The 22,931-nt window shown below is 45.5% G+C and overlaps 1 protein-coding gene across 2 annotated transcripts; it reads right to left on the bottom strand.

Annotated features, from left to right (window-relative positions):
- Positions 1 to 1,498: 1,498 nt before the first annotated feature.
- LOC137925172 (hexokinase-4-like) lies at positions 1,499 to 21,226 on the bottom strand. Of its 2 annotated transcripts, XM_068768562.1 has the most exons (12): positions 20,287 to 20,382; positions 20,235 to 20,255; positions 13,444 to 13,644; positions 9,164 to 9,317; positions 7,631 to 7,742; positions 7,255 to 7,361; positions 5,746 to 5,966; positions 5,137 to 5,345; positions 4,493 to 4,624; positions 3,134 to 3,279; positions 2,233 to 2,366; positions 1,499 to 1,679 (listed from the first exon to the last, which is right to left on the bottom strand). In XM_068768562.1, the coding sequence occupies exons 1-12, from the start codon at positions 20,299 to 20,301 to the stop codon at positions 1,587 to 1,589; spliced, it is 1,545 nt and encodes a 514-aa protein (XP_068624663.1). In that variant the 5' UTR covers positions 20,302 to 20,382; the 3' UTR covers positions 1,499 to 1,586. The 2 variants fall into 2 exon arrangements, with proteins under 2 accessions (XP_068624663.1, XP_068624664.1); XM_068768563.1 differs by lacking the exons at positions 20,235 to 20,255; positions 20,287 to 20,382 and adding an exon at positions 21,094 to 21,226.
- Positions 21,227 to 22,931: the final 1,705 nt, after the last annotated feature.

Genomic DNA, 22,931 nt, shown 5'->3' with positions numbered 1-22,931 from the left:
ATAAAACGTAAACATCGAATTGTATGGAATGTTATTATTATGAAGGTCACCACCTCCTGTTTGCGTTTAAGTTTATCTATATTTCAAAAGTACGTTTAAAAGTACTGTAATGAATAATTTTTATCTGTTTAGTACTAAAAAATACTTATCGTAAGTCATTTGATTGGTGACTGCAAATGTCAATTTGTGACTTCTGATTCACGATGTCTCGCATCGTTTGTACGCCCCGGAGCGCTGGGCGCACTTTGCAAGTTAAATTATGGACGTCAACCAAACGGGTGTTACCATCTGAATCCCACCACACCAGCGCTGGGCGACTATTTTATGTAAACAAAGGCATAAGATTAAGCAACGGTTACTCTTCAAAAGCCAATTCAACTTTTTTATCAATTTTACAAATTTTATATAACAGAGGACCGGAAAGTATCATATTCTACAAAAAAACTGAATTTTTACCGCTCCGGCATTGAAAATTTGTATACTAGATGGCAAAAGGTTGTTGATAACGATGGTGAATACATTGTTGATTAGGAATAAAAACTTGTCAAAAGTGGAGTCGTGTGACTTAAGTTAACTTAAGAGAGCGATATTACTTTCCGGTCCCCCTAATAATTCATATTCTCAAGTGAATATTGGCATGATACTAATTGAATACAGTAATTTGCATTATTAACCAATTTTCGTTAGTTTTACTAGTCAAAAAACTAATGAAATTTATTAAGAATGTGCCAGGAAAAGAAATAAAACAACATGATAGGTATAAAAATTGTTTACGTATGTGTGTAGTAACCCCGAACGCGTCGTCCCGCGACCAACTCCCGCCGCGACACTCACACTACATAACTAATAACATAATTGATAAACTTTCTTCTTAAAACTAAAGGCTCTGCTGACCCTCACACGGAGCTCCGCCGCGCAGGGCAGCGCTCCGCTATCACAGAACCTCAACGTCCGCACGGCCCGGCGCGGCCACCGCCACAGCGGCGTCTGACACACTCGCTCTTTTGTGCGGACTTTACAACCTACAGACACACGCACATCACGCACACAGGCACGTAACGCGAACATACACACACACACACACACACACGCGCGAACTGATCACAGTCTAAAATATATTTGAGTGCTTCTCTCTTATCTCGAAAAGAAATTTATTATAACGAGGATATAGGTGTACCCACTGACCTATACATGTAAATATATATAGATAAACAGTACTTTGGAAATAAATATAACAATTACGCTACGCTATATAAAAATCTATCAAATGTAGTAACATATTTTCATAAGTCTTTAATTTTTAATACGAGATATGGCTGAATAAATTCTACGTAGTTTTCTATCTATTTACTTTTGAAGTGCACTTGAGCTGACGCGTGCCTGCCGCCGCGTAGCCCATCGCGCACGCACGTGGTCACACCAGCTCAGATAACAGTTCATTTGGTTACACCTATAAGGTGCAAGGCCCGTCGCGACGCCTCGGCGCTGTCGCCGCGCACGCGCACCCCCGACACCGACTCTCCGAGGCCGGCTCGGCGCGGGCGGCGCTAGGGGGCGGCACGGGGGAGCAGCACTAGGGGGCGGCACTAGGGAGAGCTGCGCGCGGCCACGCGGGCGGCGATGGCGGCCGCCAGCGCGGAGCCCTTGCCGCTGCCGTCCTCCGCGCCCAGCAGCGTGAACTGCACACACACGCGTCGCATCAGTACGGGTTAGACTCGCGGAATTTAATTCCATCGATTGAATTTAAATGGTGTTTGGTTACCACGAGAAACACACTACACGCACAAACACATCATTAAGTCCATCCTAATAACAACTAAAACTACAGGAAAAAGCGACGCAGTGTCGTTGACAAAAATGTTTTCATTTATCTACCAAAGCACATCAGAAGCAGATGCATTGAAATGACACAATTAAATGTTATAACAATTAAAAATCTTGATGCGCCTGCTTATTAAAGGAATGGACAATATTCACTTCATTTATAAATAACAAAAAATACGTAAGGAGAGCAAGTCAATGTGTAATTTTTTTGCACCGGACAATCAAAAGTGCCCAAATGTCATTAGCAGATTTCACGGATAAGAGCGGTAGAGCGCAGCAGTTGTCCGGTCTAAAACCTCTTTTGCAGTAAGCCTTTGCTTGGGTAGCTAGAATCATTTCATCAAATAGAAAATTAACAATTGATAGCAAACTAAAGGTTGAATAAAGAGATGGATTAAGAGAACTCACGGGGTGGTGCGGCGCGAGCAGCGCGATGTACTTGTTCATGAGCAGCTGGATGCGCGGGTGGCGCTTGAACACGGAGCCGTCCACCGCCACGGACACGCGCGCGCGCCCCATGCGCCGCAGCAGCCGCGCCACGCCTGCGCACGCGACCACACACGCTCTACTTACTAGACCTTCTTTAACCCACACTTGATTGTACTGACACCAAAGCTCCCGGTCGTTAGGCCGTACCGATGAGGTTAGCATCTCTCCCTGAGGATAGGAACCTATTTACGGTAGGTATTGCCTCGACCGTCTCTGAGAATGGTTGCTGGGATTTTTGGAACAGGGACGTATATTTTTACCGTTTCTCTCTCATCCTTCACAATTTCTATCATTCTCACAGCATTCACCCACATTACATTCACGCATTGCCACCCACCCCTCGCCTCAGTTGTTGTTACACGTTTTTGTTATGCTTAATAACGTCAACCACCACTCTGCAATAAAACCGCAAGAAGGAGGGGAGGCGGTGCGGCCACATGCAATGCTCCGAACCATTTTTACTTTGCTCGCCACTGTAAGCCCTCCATACACAGGACAGCAAGTAATTGCGTGCACCACGGTCTGGAGCTCCGCTGGGTCACAGGTGCACGAGGGATTCCGTTTGAGCTTAAACTTCCACAGGTACTCTGAGAATCCCCCGCGCCTCGTGAACATTTAGGCCCGACATGTGACCAGCTCCACTGTGCGCAGTACACGGAAAGCCATCTCGGCGTCCTGGAAGAACTTTGTCGTTGTCGAAGCCGTGCGCTATGGAGTTGTAAGGCTAAATCAGTTCCCCTACGTCACCACATACGCATTAACGATTCAGTTTTTTTGTCCGTGATGGAGTGCGGGGTGTAGGGGAAGGATGAATACTCACAGACGGAGACGAGCTGCGCGGCGCGGTTTGAGATGACGCGCGCCGCGTGCTGCGCCACCAGCGCGTCGGGGCGCGACACCCCCGCGCCGCAGCCCGCCGCGCCCAGCGCCGCCGCCGTGCGCCGCCACGCGCCCGAGCAGCTCTCCCTGCGCATCGCACCGCTCACATCTTATACCGTAACACCAACGACACCAACGCTCCGCAGAACACACTACTTACACTCTTGAAGGCGAGTGAAACACCTAAGCCCTTGGAACTTTAGCGTTCACCCTCCTTATTACTAGACACTACGGCTTTTGTGTTAATGAATGTTGGGATTCAAAATAGAACGCTGATTTGAATTCGAACGATTACAGTGTGTAGCAGCGTTAGAGTCCAAATTGTAAATGGTTTTTGTATAAATTTAAATAAACCGCCTCGGTCACACTTCCACCGAAGTCCCCGCGTGAACGTGCTCGTATACATTTGTAACACCGAACGACAACACTGGGTAAACAATTAAACTATCGCTACATAAGCTGCCAGCTGCGCGCGCAAAACTCACAGACCACACGAATACGAGCACTCACGAATGACAACGTATTTTGACAGAACGCGTGCAAAAAATTCAAATATCTTACTCATTGAAATTGTTAAATCCAAAAAGATGGACTTTACCATCTTGACCATCATTAGCCGAAGCTCTCGTAGTTGTGGAAAGCGAGAGCATAATCGAAATTGTCTGTCGTATACTCTACCGCTTCACTAATCAGCACTACTAGGAACTGTCTACACGTAATAAATGCAAAATTGAAAATTTCATTCGGAAAATCGTTTTTCTTATTTCTTCTTAGAATAAACTGTTCAGGTAAGAAATGAAGCGGAAAAAAACTGACTCTTGTACCGAGTCGTTTGACGGAGGAAGGTTGACGAAAAGAACGAAAGACGAAATTTCTATGTTTTGATAACTTTCAAAAAACGTTTGACTCCAATAATGGTAGTTTTAGAAATTCTCTTATAAAAAGCGCGCCACAAAAACACCTCGGCTTAAGCCATAAGCCCTTCGGCAGCCATCAGCGGTAGACGGTGGCCTAGCATCTGTACGGTCACCCCGACTGTACACAACAATATAATGAGGATAATGCTTTGGCAGCGGACGGAACGTGTACTTATACGCACACGACTGTTCTGCCGAGAGAATGCTGCTGACACTAGCATGTAATCTGCGTGACGTTACGTTCACGGAAACGGAGGTGTAGCAGTGTAAGTTGGCGAAGCGAGGACTGCTCTGTGGTTATGGGCGACGCGGGCTGACCACGACCACCCTCGTTGCACGCGGCAGCTGCTAAGAAGTATTCCATGAACAGACAAAGCCCTCACTCTTCGAACATGCTGAGGTGTGCGGAGGTGAGGCCGGTGGGCGCCGCGGGGAACAGGCCGTCGCGCGCCAGCCCCCCCAGCGCCGCGCACAGCACGTCGCCCAGGTACTTGCCGCCGATGTACTTCTCGAACCTGCGGCACAAGGCGTTACACTGTATCGCAGTCAGTCGGAACCGAATACACTAACAACTTTATAACATCACCCAGCACAGCGCTCGACGACCACGGAGTCGGAAGAATTAATAATAAAAATTTACAAAATTTCAAAGTTTTAAAGAGCCATCATCAAAACTTTTCTTAATAATAAATACTTACTTAAATATAATTTTTTTAATTTTTTTCTAATTACCTATTAGTAAAGTTTTTTTCGCAAAGCGTTGAACAATATTTATTTAGTATTTTTAAATAATCACTTATGATTTAAGTAAAAATTTAAATTGATACAATTTAATAATTATAGCAAATTCCATTCTTCGGCAAATAATATTTGGATATAAAAACAAAGTGCCAACTTCACATCCAAAGCGCCGCACACGGCTCGCGGGCCGCAGATTGCCGAACACTGCCTAGTTAGCACATCGGATGTATTTGAATAAAAAGGAGAATTCTATAAAAGTTTTAAAAGTCGCCGAAGTGAAACTCACGTGAAGGAGTTGGCGAGCAGCGAGTTGTCGTCCACCTCGCGGTCGAACTCGGTCTTCAGGAAGTCGAGGCAGCCGTTGTCTCCGAAGGCGCCCCACTCGATGTCCACGAGGACGTCGCGCCCGCGCCCCCGCGCCGCCTCCCAGTGCTGCACGCGCTCGGCGCGCTCCACGTAGCAGCCGTTGGACCCGGTGCCCATGATCACGCCGATCTGTAGCGAAGAGAATTTTCGGTCGATGTCCATGTCAACCATTGTGCGCCCCAATATTTCTCGCCTTTTGTTACAAATGGAGCTCAGTAACCGAGGCCTTATACTCCGGTGAAGCCAGGAAATCACGCGGCTTGACCGTTTATAACCGGAAAAATGTAAAATTAGTGTTAAAAGCGTAACTATCAAGTTTCTTACAAAGTTGTTCTAGATAAAATCTACATCCCTGGCAGTAACGTATGTGTATATAGCATATCCAAATTTATATTACTTTATACCGATGTGTTGACTTCTCGAAGGCGAGCTGGTGGTCTACGGGGCAGAGGTAGACATACTCCTGAATTTCCTTCCGCAGCAGCGGCGGAGCTACGGACGGGCTGAGGTGCGAGGGTCTGGGACTCACCGCGACGTCGGGGTCGAGATGGGCGCCGGCGATGAGCGTGCCAGTGGTGTCATTGAGCAGCACCTGCACGGTGACGCGCAGGCGGCGCGCGCGCAGGCAGCGCTGCAGCAGCGCCGCCACGTCCACGCCGCGCATGCCGCTGCAGCAGAACGACTTGGTCCACGTCAGCAGCTCGCCCGACGAGATCGAGTGCTGCTTCATCGGGAACGAGAACGTGAACCCTGCAACGCGCGAACACTATCTTACTGCACTGGGAATATCAGCAAAAACGAAAAAAAAAACAGAATGCACTAAGAGCTCCAGCCGAATTTCTAAGTTCGTTGTATTTGTACAAAATAAAGACGACGCTATGGATTTATTCCCGCTAGAACGCATGCCTGAGATCCAGAGGTCGCATACCTTTGCAATAGACAAAAAGTGAAAGCCTTTACGGAACCACCTCAGAATCCATGCGCAGGAATCTCCTCGAAGAGAGACAGATGACGCGCGGTAGTAAATTGACTTTTAAAAGTTCGGTTGTCATCACCGACAACAGCAAAGGTTTGTAGCAAAAGCGCGTTATCAGATGGAAGTAAATTAAAAATAATAAATATATATAGTATTAGGGAAAATAAAGTGGCAGCGGTCAGACGACAAGGGGCGCTAAATAATTGATTATTTATTTTTGGTTAGTTTTGGTCTCGTGGTCTTGAAGCGGAGACCATGGACCAGCAAACCACGGGCCGGTGCCAGCCAATCCTACTGAAAATCTACAGAAGAGGCCTTTGGCTGAAATGATGAGGATAGTGAAATATAAATTGATATGTGTGGGAAAAACAGACCACAAATATCATTGAGTCTGGCAAGATAGCGCGAATTGCGACCGCCATTGGCCACACGCCGAGCGATCGGACGAAGTATTGATTGAATAAATATGTATTCATTAAATATTGACGCACTAAATAAATCGCACCATCCTGTGTCGAGCGACCAGGAGCTTTGCAAGTCACCCTGTTTAATATTTGGTACAAAATTTTGATATGTTTTATACAGTTTAACGATTACAACTCAATTTATTAATGTAAAAAATAAGGCAATGCTTTGCCGGATTATTGACACTAAAACCGTTTTAAATAATTACAAAAAAAAGTGAAGTGTGTTTGCAAGTACGCGCAGGCGCACAGAACGACTACGTATTTATTTTTATTAAAATTATAAAATGAAAAAGCCGCAAACGGATCAGGACAATTATGATTTTTCATACAAATTGTTACGCGCACGCATAAATAATTACATTCATCTAATCACTTGTTTGTATTCAAATTATTTGAGATCATTGAAGCGCTTATCCAAACAACCCGTTGCTTTAATGTAAACAAACGTTATCTTTGAACAAAACGCTTAAATAATATCGAATTAATTGTTGATATTTTTCTGCGATAGACAGCTGACCGCTGCCCCGGCGCTGCTCGCCGACCCCTCGTCGCGCCCCATGTCCTCCCGTCTGCAACTGCCGTTGTAACAACGCACCGAGTGACAGCTCCTGGTCCTCCATGCCCTCGCAGCGGAGGAAGTCCTGCACGCAGTCTGCCAGGAAGTTAAACAGGTCCTCCCCGGAGCCCAGGCGCAGTGCGTCGCTGTAAAGAGAAATGATGTTATGTGTTTCATGTAGTCAAGTTTAAAACAATGTACTGAAGAAAATAAAAGATAAGAATATTATATTGTATACAATTTAGCAATAGTCGTAGCATAAACTCTACAATTTTACTTTCACCCGTGAACATTCGATCCGCTGACTGTTCTGGATATAAGAAAATATTTATTTAAAAAAACGCGTGACTCGCGACAAACTTTTCAACTCGTAGTTTGACTGGTAGCGAATGATGAGCTGTGAAGATGTTGTTACCTGATGTGGTACTGCTTGACGTCCTCGCGCACGAGCTGCCCGTCCGCCAGCTCCAGCAGCAGCACGCGGAAGTTGGTGCCGCCCAGGTCCAGCGCCAGGAACACGCCTTCCTCTGCACACACACACTCACATTTCATATTCGCTTCGGTTCGCGGGTGACAATCGACTACAGACAAACGTAATCCACGCACGCAGCCACTCTGCGAGCCCACGGTGCTCCGGGTCTTTATAAAAGTGTTCTTTGTTTTAGTTTACAAAACTGTTTAGTTCTTTATTTATTCATATTATTATTACCCACACAGGATGGTTTAGAGTGATTACATATGTACACCGTGGGAGAGATATCAGCTGCACTTGGGAAACTAACTGCAGTAATAAAGTCATAGTATACATGTTGACTGGCACTCTCTTAGAGCTAATAGAAAACGTATCTATGTAAAAAAAATACTATTTTTAGTAACGGTTGGTTATTTACAACCGATTGCCGAAAGCTTCTCATGTGGCGACCAAGAGCCGGTAAACGTGGCGCAGGTGGACCTCCTACTACGTACTACTGCGTACTAACACAGTTAAGCTCGCGGTAAGTTGCTGTCTGATCCACGTAAAGATCTTTGCGAGAGGCCTAACTCTTCCAGCGGGCGTCCATCGATTGAAAAGAAGAAGTATGGGTAACACGCGATACTAGATAATCTACAAGCGTGAATAGTTTGAGCGGTCAAGAAAACCATTGATGGTTTATATAAGCAGCTTTAACGCGACTTAACCGCGGAACTGAGACCGCGACTAGGGTGGTCTCGCTTCGCTGTGCCGGCAGCTCTTGACTTGTTTTTCACAGGACTTGTGAACAAGGGAGCATCGTCGTTACCACAGGGTGACGTGCGCGGTGCGCGGAAACGAGTCGGACCCTCAGTCAAGTGCAACCTGGTGCGGCGTTGCCTATCTTAACGCCATTAGCGATTGACAATTGTTCTCTAAACATTAAAATCCCTCTCTAGGAAACCCCGCACGTCCTGCGAAACAACTTTTCGTTAAACATTTGAGAGTTTATCCTTTACCGTTAATTGAATTGTTTTCTTTTACATTGACGCCCCCGTGCTGATAACCTGACCGAGATCTGCAGCGCGGTCGCGTTGCGTCACATTGTTATTGAATTAATAAAAACAATAAACGCGCACCAATGCCACTTGGAGGTGTCCGCGGGCTGGACGCGGGCCGGGCCGGCGCCGGCGCCGCGTGCACCGCGACGTTGCTTCTCAATTGAGGCGTTCGTTAAAAAGCACTTAAGTTCAGCGGACCAATGAATCGCACCGCCGCCTGCTTATCTAACTTTGGCAAACGAACGCGTTCAATTGCCTTCGATGTAAACATTAAATATTATAATGAAAATGTTGAGTAAATGGATCGAATAACGGGAGAACTCAATAACAACAGGCTTCTCAAGCGCCACGTATTTTGACTTGCGATGAGAGCAACACGACGGAGAGGTAGCTATTTCGATGCCTGGTGTCTCAGTTTATTAAAGGTGATTCTTACCGGTGCCGTCGGGCAGCTCGGGCACGTAGGTGTTCTCCATCTGCAGGCTGGAGGGCAGCTGGCGCAGGCCGCGCTCCAGCTCGCGCGAGAACGTCTCGCCCACGCGCTGCAGCGCCGCGCCGCACAGCACCAGCCCGGACAGCCGCGCCTGCACCTGCGAGCACAGCTCATCAGCGCGGCTTCGTATCAAATTGGTACTTATCGTGTTTACATGTATTTTTGTAAACGAAACCACAAATGCTTCGATTAAACCCGTAATTAAACATATTTCATACATTGCAAACGATGATGCCGTGTGTGCCGTGGGTGCCGTGGGTGCCGTGGGCCCGCCGGTCCGAGGCGCGTGCATATTATTTGAGCTAACGTTTATTAGTCAGTAACAAAACTGCGGCCGCGAGTTGTTTATCGCCGGCGCGCCCCTGCGTCGCTCGACGATATTTGACGATCAGTTACCGCAAGCTGGCGCGACTCCCTGGGTGTGCACTAGTGAACCGCACTAGACTTAAGAAACTCCATGAAAACATTCAATTCATCTGTTTTTTTTAAAACTTTTGCTCCCATTTTCTCGAGGACCTCTCCTTCTCCTACTCCCCGGCCATTATTTACAATAAAATATAACTCTTCCTCCTTCTCTTTTATCCTTCTTACGATCTTTTTGTTGTGTTCTGTGTCTGTGTCTGTATTCGTTCCTCTGTTTGTTGTGTTTCTTATTCTCTTCCATTTTGTTTGTTACTTTTAATACATCACCTCTCTTCATTCAATTGACCTCAAGAATATTGTAAAAATTTTAAATTATAATTTTTGATTTTTTTACAATTATTGATTTATTTATTTAAGTAATGTATCATCATCAATCTATAAAAATATATCCTTCACTGTGATATATTTTTTATCACAATATTTTGAAAAAAAAATTTCGGCTTGAATAAACTATTCATACAGTTGAAATCTCTTGTCATGCACTTTACCGTTGATCAGACAATTTATTAGAGCCTCGATTCGGGCGGTTGTGTTATTAGGAGTGAAGTGCCGCTGTTGCGCTGCATAAGAGAATGTTCCGCAAGCGACTGGATGCGAGACCTCACGCTGGGCGGCCACGCCACGCCCGCCTAGCAAATAAAATCGTCGGCGCCCAGGACTGTTTGTACATATGTTTATAACAAATTTATAATTATTTCCGTGTCACAAAGGTATTGGTCAAGTCAAGCCTTAAATTAAATTCGTATATATACGTATTCATAGTGGCTTCGCTCTCAACCGCAACGCCAGGCTACACGAAGATCTTTCTAGAAGAAACGCAAATAATATTATGAGTCGTTATCGACGCGCAGTGTTGAAGGTGAGCTGATAATTTTTATTGCCTGCGGGTCATCGCGGGAGATCGCACGCCCGCGCGGGTCATCCCGAGTCAACTGGCAGCTCGGCACGAGGCAAGGAGCACCAGAAACAAGTTCTTGTAAACAGACTCAGCTGCGTGTCAACACAGCGGCGGTCGGTATGGGAGCTTAGTTTTCCTACGTTTCTAGCTCCACAATGTTCTTCAGAAAAAAAGTCTAACGTTCACTTTTAACGTACTACATATAACACTATTGATAGCACGAGGATATCAGTAGAGGAACCTAAGTAGCCGACATAGCCCAGCTTATTGAAAAGTGCAGTGGCTGCGGACTGGCCACATAGCGGGCGGAAAAGTTGATCACTGGGGCCTTGAGTTTTGGAGTCCATAGACAAGCAAGCGCAGCGCAGAACACTTACCAGGTAGAAAGACGGCTTTGTTAATATCGAAAGACATTGAACGCTAACGAATGAATTTATACGACAAATGAATGTATTATGGCTGATGTGATTATATAAAGCAATATTTAGATACTTATGATTAAAGACGAGTGGCTCGTGTCCAATAACTGGACACATATGCGCTTTTGCCGTTTTCTTATTAATTAAAGAAACCATAAACACGCCTCGCGGCGAAGCAAGCTGCGGCCAATTAGCTTTTCAATTAAAGACATGTGAGCAGCGCTGCCGGGGAAGCGTCGAGAGCGAGCTGGTGACGCGACTACGACGGCTGCGGATGCAATCGCAGCCCATGCGGCCTTTGTCTTTGTCACACTGTCACCGTGCTCAAGAAACAGAGCAAGAAACATTTACCCAGTGATCTGAGCCGCTCACAGTTTTCTATGATAAAGTTTTAACTGTGTTAAACTGACGTCACTTAGACAATGAGTTACATAAGATATTCATTAAGGAAAACGAAGGTTTAATTTATTCACCCAACGCTGTAGATTAGTATTACAATAACGAATCATACAAGAAGTCGTGCGCGACCTCGCGCGCACCGCAGCTCTGTCGCATAAAAATCTTTGCGACAGTTGACACGAGTTTGATTTGATGATTTATTTAGCGATCTGCGTTATCACAAGAGTAGGGGTCAGGGCATAGGCGAATACGTAACAGATCGTGCAAATACTGCGATAATGAGAGATACGGGAAGGAACGAGGAACGAGCGGCTTGCGGCGCATTACCGATGATCAGAGCAGCTGATGAACCGCGCGAGATAAGCTTCGGGTGACGAGATGTCCGAGGTCAAGTGGGCACCCGTCGGCTAGCATTGAATGATGGTGTGCCAATCGACATAAAGCAAGTAATGCCAAACGAGTGCTGGCTGTGCTGGTGCAGAGCGAAGTTAGTCCACGAGTACGCAGAGGGAGCAGCGGGGCGGCTGCGGGGCGGCTGCGGGGCGGCTGCGGGGCGGCTGCGGGGCGGCTACGGGGCGGCTGCGGGGCGCGGGGCGCGGCGACCTCGTTAACAAATAAATTGCTGGCTACGCGCCGCCGATGAATCTCTCTTTAAGTTCGCCACGTCCATTTGTTTTTATTTATTCATCAACGTTTTTTACACTGAAAATCATTAACAGTAATCATACGCGCGCGTCATGTGCGTCATGCCAGAGAAGTACAATTTAATAGAAACTACAAAGTGCACTCACGTGTTATGGCATCCTTCTACATAAAATGAAGCTACCAGGCTTGCTCACGTACTGTTAGAGCCCACACCAAACTCACTGAGACTGTTTTTAGTGATCATTTGTACAGTAATTGTCTGTACAGCGGTAGGGCAGTTCATTTTAAAGCTTTAATTATTGTTACTTAAAATACCATTTACATTAATGTACAACTTTTTATACAGCGATACCGAAATAACTGTACTCCGACTTTGCGGGCGTCTCGTGCTTACCCTGTCTTGAATATACAGGGACTATTTTTACAATATATATATATATATATATATATATATATATATATATATATATATATATATACATCATATTATTTGCGTTCTCGTTTTTTTCTGTCTCAACGTCATTTGTTTATTTGCCTTTTATTCTTAACAGATTCTTTCAAGCCTTTAATTTTTCCCTGAATCTTTCATTCATCACCTTACTTTCATCGCCTTTCCACCAGGTGTACATTTTGTTCTGTTTTGCTATGTTTTAAATTTTTTGCTTTTGTTTTTTTCTTACATTTTCCCGGCCTCCGTGCTTTCCTAAGGTGTAGAGCAAAAGTTTCGATACTACTCCTTGTTTGATTGACTTTTTATGGCACAGGCGTGCGCTCTTTGAGCGGCAATAAAAAATGAATACATCCATATGACAAGCACACATGAATACTTAAGGACGGTTCTGTGTGCGTGCAGGCGACAGCGCAGAGCGTTATTGGGTCACGCGACGACGATGTCCTTTGTGCGCGCTAATTCATTTTTGCGCTCCTCGGCTACAATTGGTGCGATTGAAAACGGTGTTGAATTTTAAAATCCTTCGATTTGGTTTACGCTTTGAAGATAAATGTCGTCCACGGTGCAGTGAATAGCTCAAGATATGGGAGTGTAAGCAATTGCGTATGTAATGAAGAACGATGATAGTGTGCGTTCGCATGTGTTGGCCTGGCCCGCGAAGTGAGCAGAGCAGGGGGAGGGAAGTCTGTATTTTCTGCCGCTCCCACGGAGGGGTCTTCCAGCCTGTTCACATCACGACAATGATCGCCACACTCGTTTGTACCTTTCGTATAACGTCATTAAAAACCCAGTCGATTACCTATTTATTTTGTTCGTTCAAAAAATTTTTATAGTTTTAATGCAAGTCGTGTTCGAACCGAGCATAAGGCTCGTTCTGTTTCTACTTATGTCGAAGTCAAGACTATGTATATTGAAACGCTGCACCTCATTAGCAAACCTAAAAAGAATGAGTATAGATGATTTATGAGATTCAGATATATGTGCATACCTTGGCAGCTCGCGCGCGGTCTTCCAGCACGAGCGGCGGCGGCAGGAACTGTGCGTCCCACGGGCTGCGCGTGGGCGTCGTGGGCGTGGGGGTACCGTTGAGCTGTGGCAGCTGCACCCCGCGCGCGCTCACCATCGTCTCCCCCGCGCCGAAGCTCTCCACGGCGGTCGACATCTCTTTGTCGTGTTCAGATGCTGCGCTCTGCAAACGAAACCTACAGGTTAATGTTGGTAAGTATACAGAGACAACGGCCGAGTCATCTGGTTACATCAAGTCATCATCTTTAGAGACTGACTGCATAACAGTACAGGCACAGGCACAGGCACAGGCACTTCTCAAAGATAACCACGATGACCGGTTTCGAGCTGCCCGCGTCCAGCAACCTTAACTGTATCGACGGACCGCCTAAGGAAGGGCCTACCCGTGCGCCCCGCACGCTGATACTTCAACCAAGCAGCTCTCCCGCGGTTGGAGCACTTTCTCTCAGTCGAAACACAAGCAAGTCCAAATGTCGGCGGGTATTTTCTACAAATGAGTGTCGGGTTATCGCGCGGCGCCGAGATCCGGGAGCGCGCGTGGAAGCTGCGGCCGTTATCGCGCGTCCAACGGAAACTTACCGCGCGGCACTGACCCCGCGCAACCACTACCAATTCAAATTCAAAATCAGAATATCTTTACACATGCAGACATTTACACGCACTTGCTGATCTATTGAGATGCGGCGGCCAGAAGCCGCACAGTTGCTCTATAGCACACTGTAATATCAACCGAATCAGAGCCAACAAACCTAGTTCCGTACATTTTGATCAACTGAAAACTCTTGAACACTATTATGAGATTTATTTAATACTATACTATTAATTTTAGATTTGAAACTAACAAAAGATAAGTCTAGCTTTGTTATACAACTTTATTATTTTTACGTACACTAAGATCCGAGTAGGATTAGTTCACTTTATCAAGACGAAATTTGCAATGAAATAATATATACATTATGCGCTTGCGTTGTCTGTCAAACTACATTCATGCAGTTTGGTTACAAAATGACGACGCGTTGGTCAATTAATTGTGTGTCATTAAATTTTCCTAACCATAATCAAAATTAATTTATCAGATCTATACAATTACGACTAAACACTATGAAATAATTTTATAGCATTGGACAATACTGAAAGAAAATTTAATAAAATTAAGGATCTGCGACATGACAGTCGAATGATGATTTTGATTGTATATTTTTAGTGTTTATAAGTACGTCGGATTTATTAGTTGTTTTGTTATATTTTTAGCTTCGTAATAATTTAAAGAGAATTATTTTTAAATTTGATTATTTTTGTTTCATAAAAAGAGCTTAGTATAGAAGCAGAACCTACAAGCGAATATTGTTCGGACCGGAGGCGTTGTCTGGAGTTTGAATTCAGGAATGGAGGGAGCCTCTCTTTGATTTTATGAACCTGAAATTCCTTTGATCAAATTATGCAGAAAATCGAAATTTTCTTATAAAATCCCCAAACGTTTTGTACGATTTGAACGACTACTGGCACAACGCGGAACTTGTGACAGCGCGCGCAGAGCAGCGGCGAGGTGAGGCGACGCGCCGCAATTTGTCCATAAGTAAGGCAGTTTTTTTTATTAATTCTAATTTGTATCGCTAGTGTTTTTTTTTACTAATTTTTTTTTCGCTTTTACTAAGCGCAGGCAGTTGGAAAAGGGTTGCCGCTATTTGATACGGATGTCTGATCGCCCGCGCTTGCCAAAGTTTAATTACGGTCGTAAAACAAGTCGAAGATGTCATTGACGTGCACACGATTGTATATAAACCATTCACATTCAACTAGAAAAAAATCTCTTTATACTCCCATAGACAACTCTGTGTATTTAACAGAAGTCGAAAGAGTATGCGAAAACATAGAAGGGCATGTTGTTTTCCGTCAGGTTGGAGTATGAGAGGACTTCATTTATTACCATTTTCTGTGTAACTGAGCTCTCTTTCATGACGGACGCGAGAGATTACTGCAAGTGTTCCATAGTGAGAAATAATATCAATAATAAATTGTACTTTCCGAACTGGAAAAAAATGATTTTTAGCGACAGTAAAATCCAAGAAAATTATATTAAAGATATTGTTAATGAGTACAATGCAAAAACACGAGTTCGTCGTGAACCCTCGTAGCTGCTAGCTGTGGCGCGTGCGCAGCCGGGGCAGGGAGCGCGCTATGATTCTTGTTTCATTTGGTCATTGCAAATGTTCCTACATGAATAACAATATGTATAAATAAATTAACACCCGGGTGAACGTTGCGATATCTTTAGTTAATTATGCATTCATATATGTATTTTTGGACAATTTAACTGCCTGTTATTTATTACTCTGCTGTTTTTATACTATGGTTGTCTGGAAGAAATGACCTCGCGTGACAAGACCAGCCATTGCACTTTATTATTTAATATTATGCAACTACGTATAAATTTCCTAGTGTGTACAATAAAAAAAATCAAATTAAATAAGATTAAGATATGAGAGATTAGAACGTGATGTCCCGATGAATTGACAAAAAATAAATGACGCCTTAGTATTAAATATTATTATAGATTTAAAAACATAAAAAAGCTTTAGTTTCGATCAATAATTTCACAAGCACTCTAGAGACAATAGGCGGTGGTGTCCACCTGCTCGGCCCCTCGCAGAAGCGACCAGTGGCCGTGTGCGTGTGCGCGCGGAATTCGAGCGATGCGCGTATCAAGGAGCACCGCCGCGCGATATCCAAGATAGTGAAGCCGAGCCGGCGGCGATACGCCGTCATCGGCGCGGGATTAGAACGATTAGGATACGCTATCGGTTGCCACAGGCCCCGCGACCGGCGCAGGCGCTGGCTTGGAAAGTTTCCGCGGGCACATCTCAGAAAATAGTCAGCGAAAGTTTAACTATGAAAACAAACTGATAGCATATTGCGAGTAGAGAGAAGTAAAAGACCGCGTAGGAAGTAGACCGCATGGATGTTCCATACGGAATGCTGGTATTTAAGAACGTACCATGGCTATTTACGCATCTACGGAATATCGTAAAGGCTTCCTGCAGTCGCGCGATGTATGAGTTATGGTTCTGTTGGACTTCAGTCGTTACTTGAAGTGTATCGTCTGTCGACGAAACAGCTGTTCTCTTTTTACCTAAACTGTGACGCAGGTCGAGGACCGTGAGTTAGCAACCGGACGATAACACATAAAGGTTCATGAGTGGCGGCAGGCGGCGCGGGCAGGCCCAGCACTAGGCGGGCCGACCTTTTAATTAAGATCGCGGAAAGTCGCCGATCGTGACGATCTTTGGAGGTTCCTTTGCTTTGCAGTGGACGTCTACAGGTTGATATGATGATGTGAAGGTGCATGCTGAACGTACAATTTTGAATTTCCTACGATACACATGTTCACTCACGACACTGCACTTGAACGAAAAGGAAAACCAAAAAAACTCCAGCAACCCAGACATATTGTAAACTAAACGGTTCTTTCCTGCAGCTGCCCACCCGCAATTTGACTTATACTTTTCTTTAGTGAAGCTTGACAAAAGTGTGTCCGTTCGTGTGATCGCAACTTGTTCACCTTGACTACTATTTCGAGAACACTATTCATTACGTAACAGATATTCGATACATCGATGTTTATTCGCACTGCTGCGCACATTGACGAGCGGCAGGTTACGCTCGAGTACGCGCCGGGGCCCGGGAGCACTACAGCGCAGGGATCTCTAACCAATAATTATCCGTGGCTGCCGGCGGCTTCGTTCGTTAAAATCATTAATTACTTTGACAACTTTTCGAAAATTAATCGTAATGTACCTGTTCAGTTACTGTGACAGAGGCCCAGGTCGAGACGTTAGGGCTCCGACGGCGGCGCGCGACGACTGCAAGCAACAGGCTGGCACCCGAGTAGACGATGGGACCGCCCCCCACTGGACGCCCGAGGGGAGCCCGGAGTTGCGGGTCAAATCCATTAGCGAGCTCAACTAGCAAAGGATTTCATGCGCCGCACGCGTGACAAGGCCGGTGACGTCCGCCGGGACACGGCACGGGCTCGCAAAGGTTTTCGTCAATCGCATAAGACTCCTGGATCTTTTTGCTCGACTTAAAAGAATCGTATTTCGGTTGTGACTCGTAACTGTGCACTATTGGTTCAACTACCCTTACAGCCTAGTGTACCGCACGGCTGGTGATCTCAAGAGATTTTTGATAAATTTGCTCCTGGGGTGAACTGAACGATTACATCACATGAATACTGTTAACAATGTTTTGACCGTTTGGAATGGTTAATCTATGTGAGTGGACAGTCCGCGGCGCGCGGCCGCGTGGCCACTGGACGCGCGATCGTGACGCGGGGCCCGACGAACGCAATCAGCGGACGCCGGCCGATCATGAAGGCTTCCGAGACCTGGTCCCCCTCAGCCCCGGACCACGGACCCGCGCCGCGTTCATTGACAGTCCGACCTCCTGCCGGCGATGCGACTCTACTGGGAGAGATATGTGCATGCAATGTTATAAATATTACATCTGGATCGAAAATATTCGAATACATATTCCAAGCAGCCGATGCCGGTGCACATGTGTGCAGCACCGACGCCAGGCCCCAAAGGGCGTGCAGTCCGACTCTACTTCAGTGTTAGAGCTCCACCCGCGTGCACGTGTGATTGTTTACAAACATGTTTCACCTGCTCGCAGTTACTGATAGTGCGTGATGCGCAAACCGCAGCCGCGCACTGACTAAGCACCGCGTTCATTTAAATATATTGAAAAAGATGATCAAAAATAGTGATAAATATAAGCATGTACTAGCAATTGTTAATCATTAACAAATATTATTGTTGCTCTTGTTAAAGATAATCATAGTATCCCTATTAATTATACTAAGACCACGCCATTACAAAATAAAAGATATTTAAAACTATTTAAAGTCTACAACAAGACTTTTATTTCATTCAGAAGTAAAATGGTGCGAAATGCGAATGACGTAACGCCAGTGCTTCGGAATTGCGAATAAAATAACTGAAAAGAGTCCAAAAGAGTTTGTGTTTAAAAATACGCGAACGAGTGCATTCGGGAACGGACGCGCGGCATATCAGCCGCCGCGCGAGGACACCGAGCCGCGGCCGCGGGGCACCAACAGTTGGCGACCAAATAAATGAGCGGCGCCGCTCGCAGCGCTGAGAGCTGCTGGTGGCGCCCGTGACCCGACAGACATATGCGACAGAAAATTGTACACTCTTCCGGCAGGCTGCTTACTTCCCAACTTTAATGAAGATGAAAAATTATAGGTTTTCCAGCGAATCTCACGAGCCAGTAGGCTTCAATCTCCTTTGGTTTGTTGCTAGAAGAAACGCTGTGTATCTTTGAATGCGTTGGAAAAGATCTTGTCTGTGTGTGTTGTTATCACTGATAGCAGTGATAAGAGGAGCACGGCCTTCATCTGTCGGCAAACAATTCTTCCTCGTTGTTACGTCAGTGCTAGCGATTTTGGATGGTAAGTCAGGGTAATTTTCATCTTGGTCTATAAATATACCGTTTACAGAAGAAATGGCTAGCGGGGCTAGTGGAATTGGTGGTGCTAACAAATACCGCATTTCGATAACACAGCCCAAGCCGAGATTTCACCGCATTCAATTTTCATCAATAAATAGCAGAATAACACAGTCCACGAAAATAACTGACACAAACCCATAGGAAGCGGCGGCGGGCGGGGACCATGGTGCGCAGAACTTAATACGCGCTGGACAAATGTTAACAAATCCTTCATGGATGTGAGTGTACGCATATGTTATAAATTAGTTGTAAATCTAAAGTTAACATTACATTATTAAATAAATCTTATCATAGCATTCGATAGTTTTTAGTTGATCGAAATGTATGGATCTTGGTTTGTTGTCTAATTTACATGATTGATATTGTAATGTACACATAAAAATATGTTAAATTTCATTAAGAGGAGCAACTGTTGAGTTGTTCTGGCCGTATCTCAGCAGATCAGCGTTCCGAGCCGGTGGTAGCTCACTACCTGTGATGTTAACAATTTAAATGCGCATGTAAATGCCTGCGTGAACAAAGTTATTTTGAATTTAGAGCGGCTGATGGCTGTTGGGGTGTTGAGGTTTTGGAGCGGAGTGGGACCGCGGACCGGACGCCCACAAGGTAGACAAATGATTCTGGGCTAAGGTTAAGGTACAGGTCCAGCAGTGGAAGTTCTGCGAATGAAATGAAAATGATGACTACTTTTGTAATATCTCGTAGTTTTATATGTTGTATTTGTTTGCCTAGGTGTTAGTTGAGAATGTTAGGAATTGTTATTTGTTTTTATAGTTGTAATAATCTACAGTAAATAACGTTATGATTCATGACTGTCCGGCGGCTTATTGCGTGCCGTGGTACAGCTCGTGGTCCCCGCGCCCGGCGGCGCCGCACCGTCCGTGTGCGTTTATGAGTTGTCGACGGCAGCGCGGCCAAGCGGGTAAATGACAGCTTCAAGCATTCTAACATAAGATAAAAACTGTTCCTACGCACTGGTCTCAAGCTGTACACACAGTTGTCAAGATTGTCTCGTGTCAAATCAAACACTATCGTGTGTCAAATCGTTTAACAAAAATACTATCCGCTAAAAACCGGTTGCGATTGGTTCAGAGCAAATACAGCTTTCCGAGGTTTTTGATGAGTAATATAAATACTACGAGCGGGCGGCGCGGAGTCGACGCCGCCGCCGCCGAAATACTCGAACAAAAATACTCCGCGCGACGGAATTAAAAAAGCGCTTACGTCGGGCGCCACGCCCGCCGCGCGCGCGCATTTCTTTTAACATTAACGACGCTTTCGTTTGGCACATGCAGCTCCACGCGGCGCCGAGTGCTGAGGTCGCTTTTTGCAGTAACACAGTTTAGTACTTTCCTCGGTTGAACTCAGTTGGAGCTTGGATTTGTAAGACGGACAAACTCTCCGACCTGACCGCAAGCTCGAGGAGAGCCTTAGTCCACGAATGTTAATACAATTAAACCGCAGTTTATCGCTTTCGTCGCGTAACTTTTGACAGCAGCTAACCCCTAATGATAACTGTTATCGCGTATGTTTTGACAATTTTTATTGAATCTCAAGTCGAGGTCCACGGAGGTCAATGTTGGCGCCGTTATTATTTTTCGCGTGCGATAAAACAGTGCGATAAAAAAATATTTGACGCGCATATGTAGCTCCTCTGTAATCACGCCGTCGCTCAAATATTTAGCTATGACGATGAATTAATATGTAAACTATGAAAAATATCGGCGCGGCGAACGCGGCGCGGACGAGTCGACGCCCGCGGAATGTTGTTGACAAACTGTTTAAAAAAACTGCGTCAAACAATCACAACCGACGAGCGCTTCTCCTCTGTTTAACTTAAGACTTATAGAACCAAGGCGAGGCGAGGCAATCAAGGCTCGTAGAATTTTGATAAAGTAGACATCAGACTCAGGAAATTAGAAGTCCAGTCTTCTGACTTATTGATTCAGGTGATCTAATTGTTGTTTCCAACTTAGAATAAATTATTCTTAATTAAGATGAAATTTTAATTGTCAAATGTACACAAAGTTTTTAATTAAATATAAAATTATAAAACAAGTTGTTTGTTAACAGCAGTACTTACGCGTCGGTGCGGTTTCGCGCTCGGAGCGAGTGTATGATATAATGAAGCTGCGGTCGCTGTGTGGACACTGGCACGAGCGACGACGACGGCGGCTGGGCGCGCACTGGCGGCGACGGCGCGGCCTCACTGCGCCGATAGCCCTTGACTTCCAACCTCCGGCGCAACCCGGCCGCTGCGACGGTCTGGCGGCGCCGCAGTCCGCGCTCGGTGCGGCGTGCCTCTCGCATCGGGCGGGTAGCCGGCGTACGTTTGGAGGCGCGCGAGGGCTCGTCGCACGCGCCCCCAGACGCCGCGCAGGCCCGCGGGCTTGCAGAACTCCGAGATTATCTAATCTGTCCGGACGCGGCGGATCTCCATCACTTGTCCGAAGCATGGCGTCGCGAAGGTCGCGCGTAATTGCAGTCATTGAGCGCGACGTGCGCAGCGACGCCGCCGCGCTAATTGCGCCGCGAGGGGAGCGCTGCAGCCGCCGCGAGCCGCGCTCGGCTCCGTGGTGGACTTTATGTATCGTTACAAAAGACTTTTGTTATACGAAAGAGACCTTTCAGTTAAAAAATTCTGCAACGCCGAAATGACCGTGCGATATGTGTGATACCAGCGGACATGAGAACAATGACTGACAACGTGTGCCGCACGCGGCCGGACGCATCGTTTAGAGCCTATAAAGTACCAAGTCACGAAGATTGAACGAGAAATTTGGTTATACCTATCGATAACGAACATGAAATAGCAATAAAAGAAACATTAAACCCGTTATTATTCAGCGCACAGATAACAAAATCCCACACGATAGTAATTGTAGTTTCAGATCTGTGTCCAGGCTTGCCATCGCGATCAATCACGTAATTGAAACGAAAAATTTTACGTTGAAACTGCCAACAATAGTTTTGCAGCTGCTATTCAAACGAATTGTTAGTTCGGTGAAAACTTATTGTGGCATAAGAGGAAAGTTGTGGCAAAATATCTTTAGCAGTAACTTTATATCGGATAGATTTTCATGAAAAAGTTAATAAACCGACGACATGACCAAAGTTGCATCATTGGTTAGGCCACGTGACTCCGGATGCGAGCGGCGCAAGACAGATGATCGCAGCGAGCTTCGGGGAGTGTCGATGCCTTGTAGTGGGCTTTTATCGGCTGAAAAAATGAAAAAGAAAAAGATGATGTTGACAGGAAGATTAAAGAAAAGTTTTGTTGACCGTCCGCCAAAATGAAAAGAAAATGCGAAAGAACCTTACGCAGGATCAATATTAGTCAGCCCTGTAGCTTTTTGAAAGAAAAACGAAATCTGTGCAGTAGCAGTTCTAGCAAAGCAAAAGAGAAAGGTATTTAACAAAAATGGAAAAGTAAAGTGTTCCATATTTGTGCGCCACAAGAGCTCGCGCAGACAACCCCAATGAATCGTTAATTCCGTTGCGATCTCTATTGAAATACAATGAAATTGGGCCGCTTAGAGACCCTCCACAACAAGTACCTGCAAAAATATTACATTCGGAGAGAAGTGAAGATTTACAGACTAAAAATAGTATTAACTAAGAAATACTGCGAAAATTGTCTCGGTGTGTGTAGTATCAAATTAAAAAGGAATCCCTTAAAAAGATTGTTACCGGCGGCCAAATAAACACAATTGATTATAAAAAATATGAAGTTTATTATAATAGGGACAGACCGTACAACTCTTTAGGATTATAGCTGCCACACTAGAAGCTGCACACAATCACACAACGCGCGGGCTGACGGGCTTCGCGCTACGAGAGAATAACAGTGTTGTTTGACGCTTCGAGCGCGGAACACTTCGAGTCGCCGTCGGATCGCGCCGCCGCGTGCCGTTCATACGC

Source organism: Battus philenor, unplaced genomic scaffold (genome assembly GCF_028537555.1).
Source record: "Battus philenor isolate CCGP_79_NKW_IND1 unplaced genomic scaffold, ilBatPhil1.0.hap1 SCAF_26, whole genome shotgun sequence".
Classification (NCBI taxonomy): domain Eukaryota; kingdom Metazoa; phylum Arthropoda; class Insecta; order Lepidoptera; family Papilionidae; genus Battus; species Battus philenor.
This window is presented reverse-complemented; position numbering and strand designations above follow the sequence as displayed.

Coding starts and splice junctions, on each gene's coding strand:
- LOC137925172 (XM_068768562.1), bottom strand. Junction 3,280..4,492: donor CACCTCAGCATGTTCGAAGA/GTGAGGGCTTTG, acceptor TGCGATGCGCAG/GGAGAGCTGCTCGGGCGCGT. Junction 2,367..3,133: donor CGCGCAGCTCGTCTCCGTCT/GTGAGTATTCAT, acceptor TCGCGTGCGCAG/GCGTGGCGCGGCTGCTGCGG.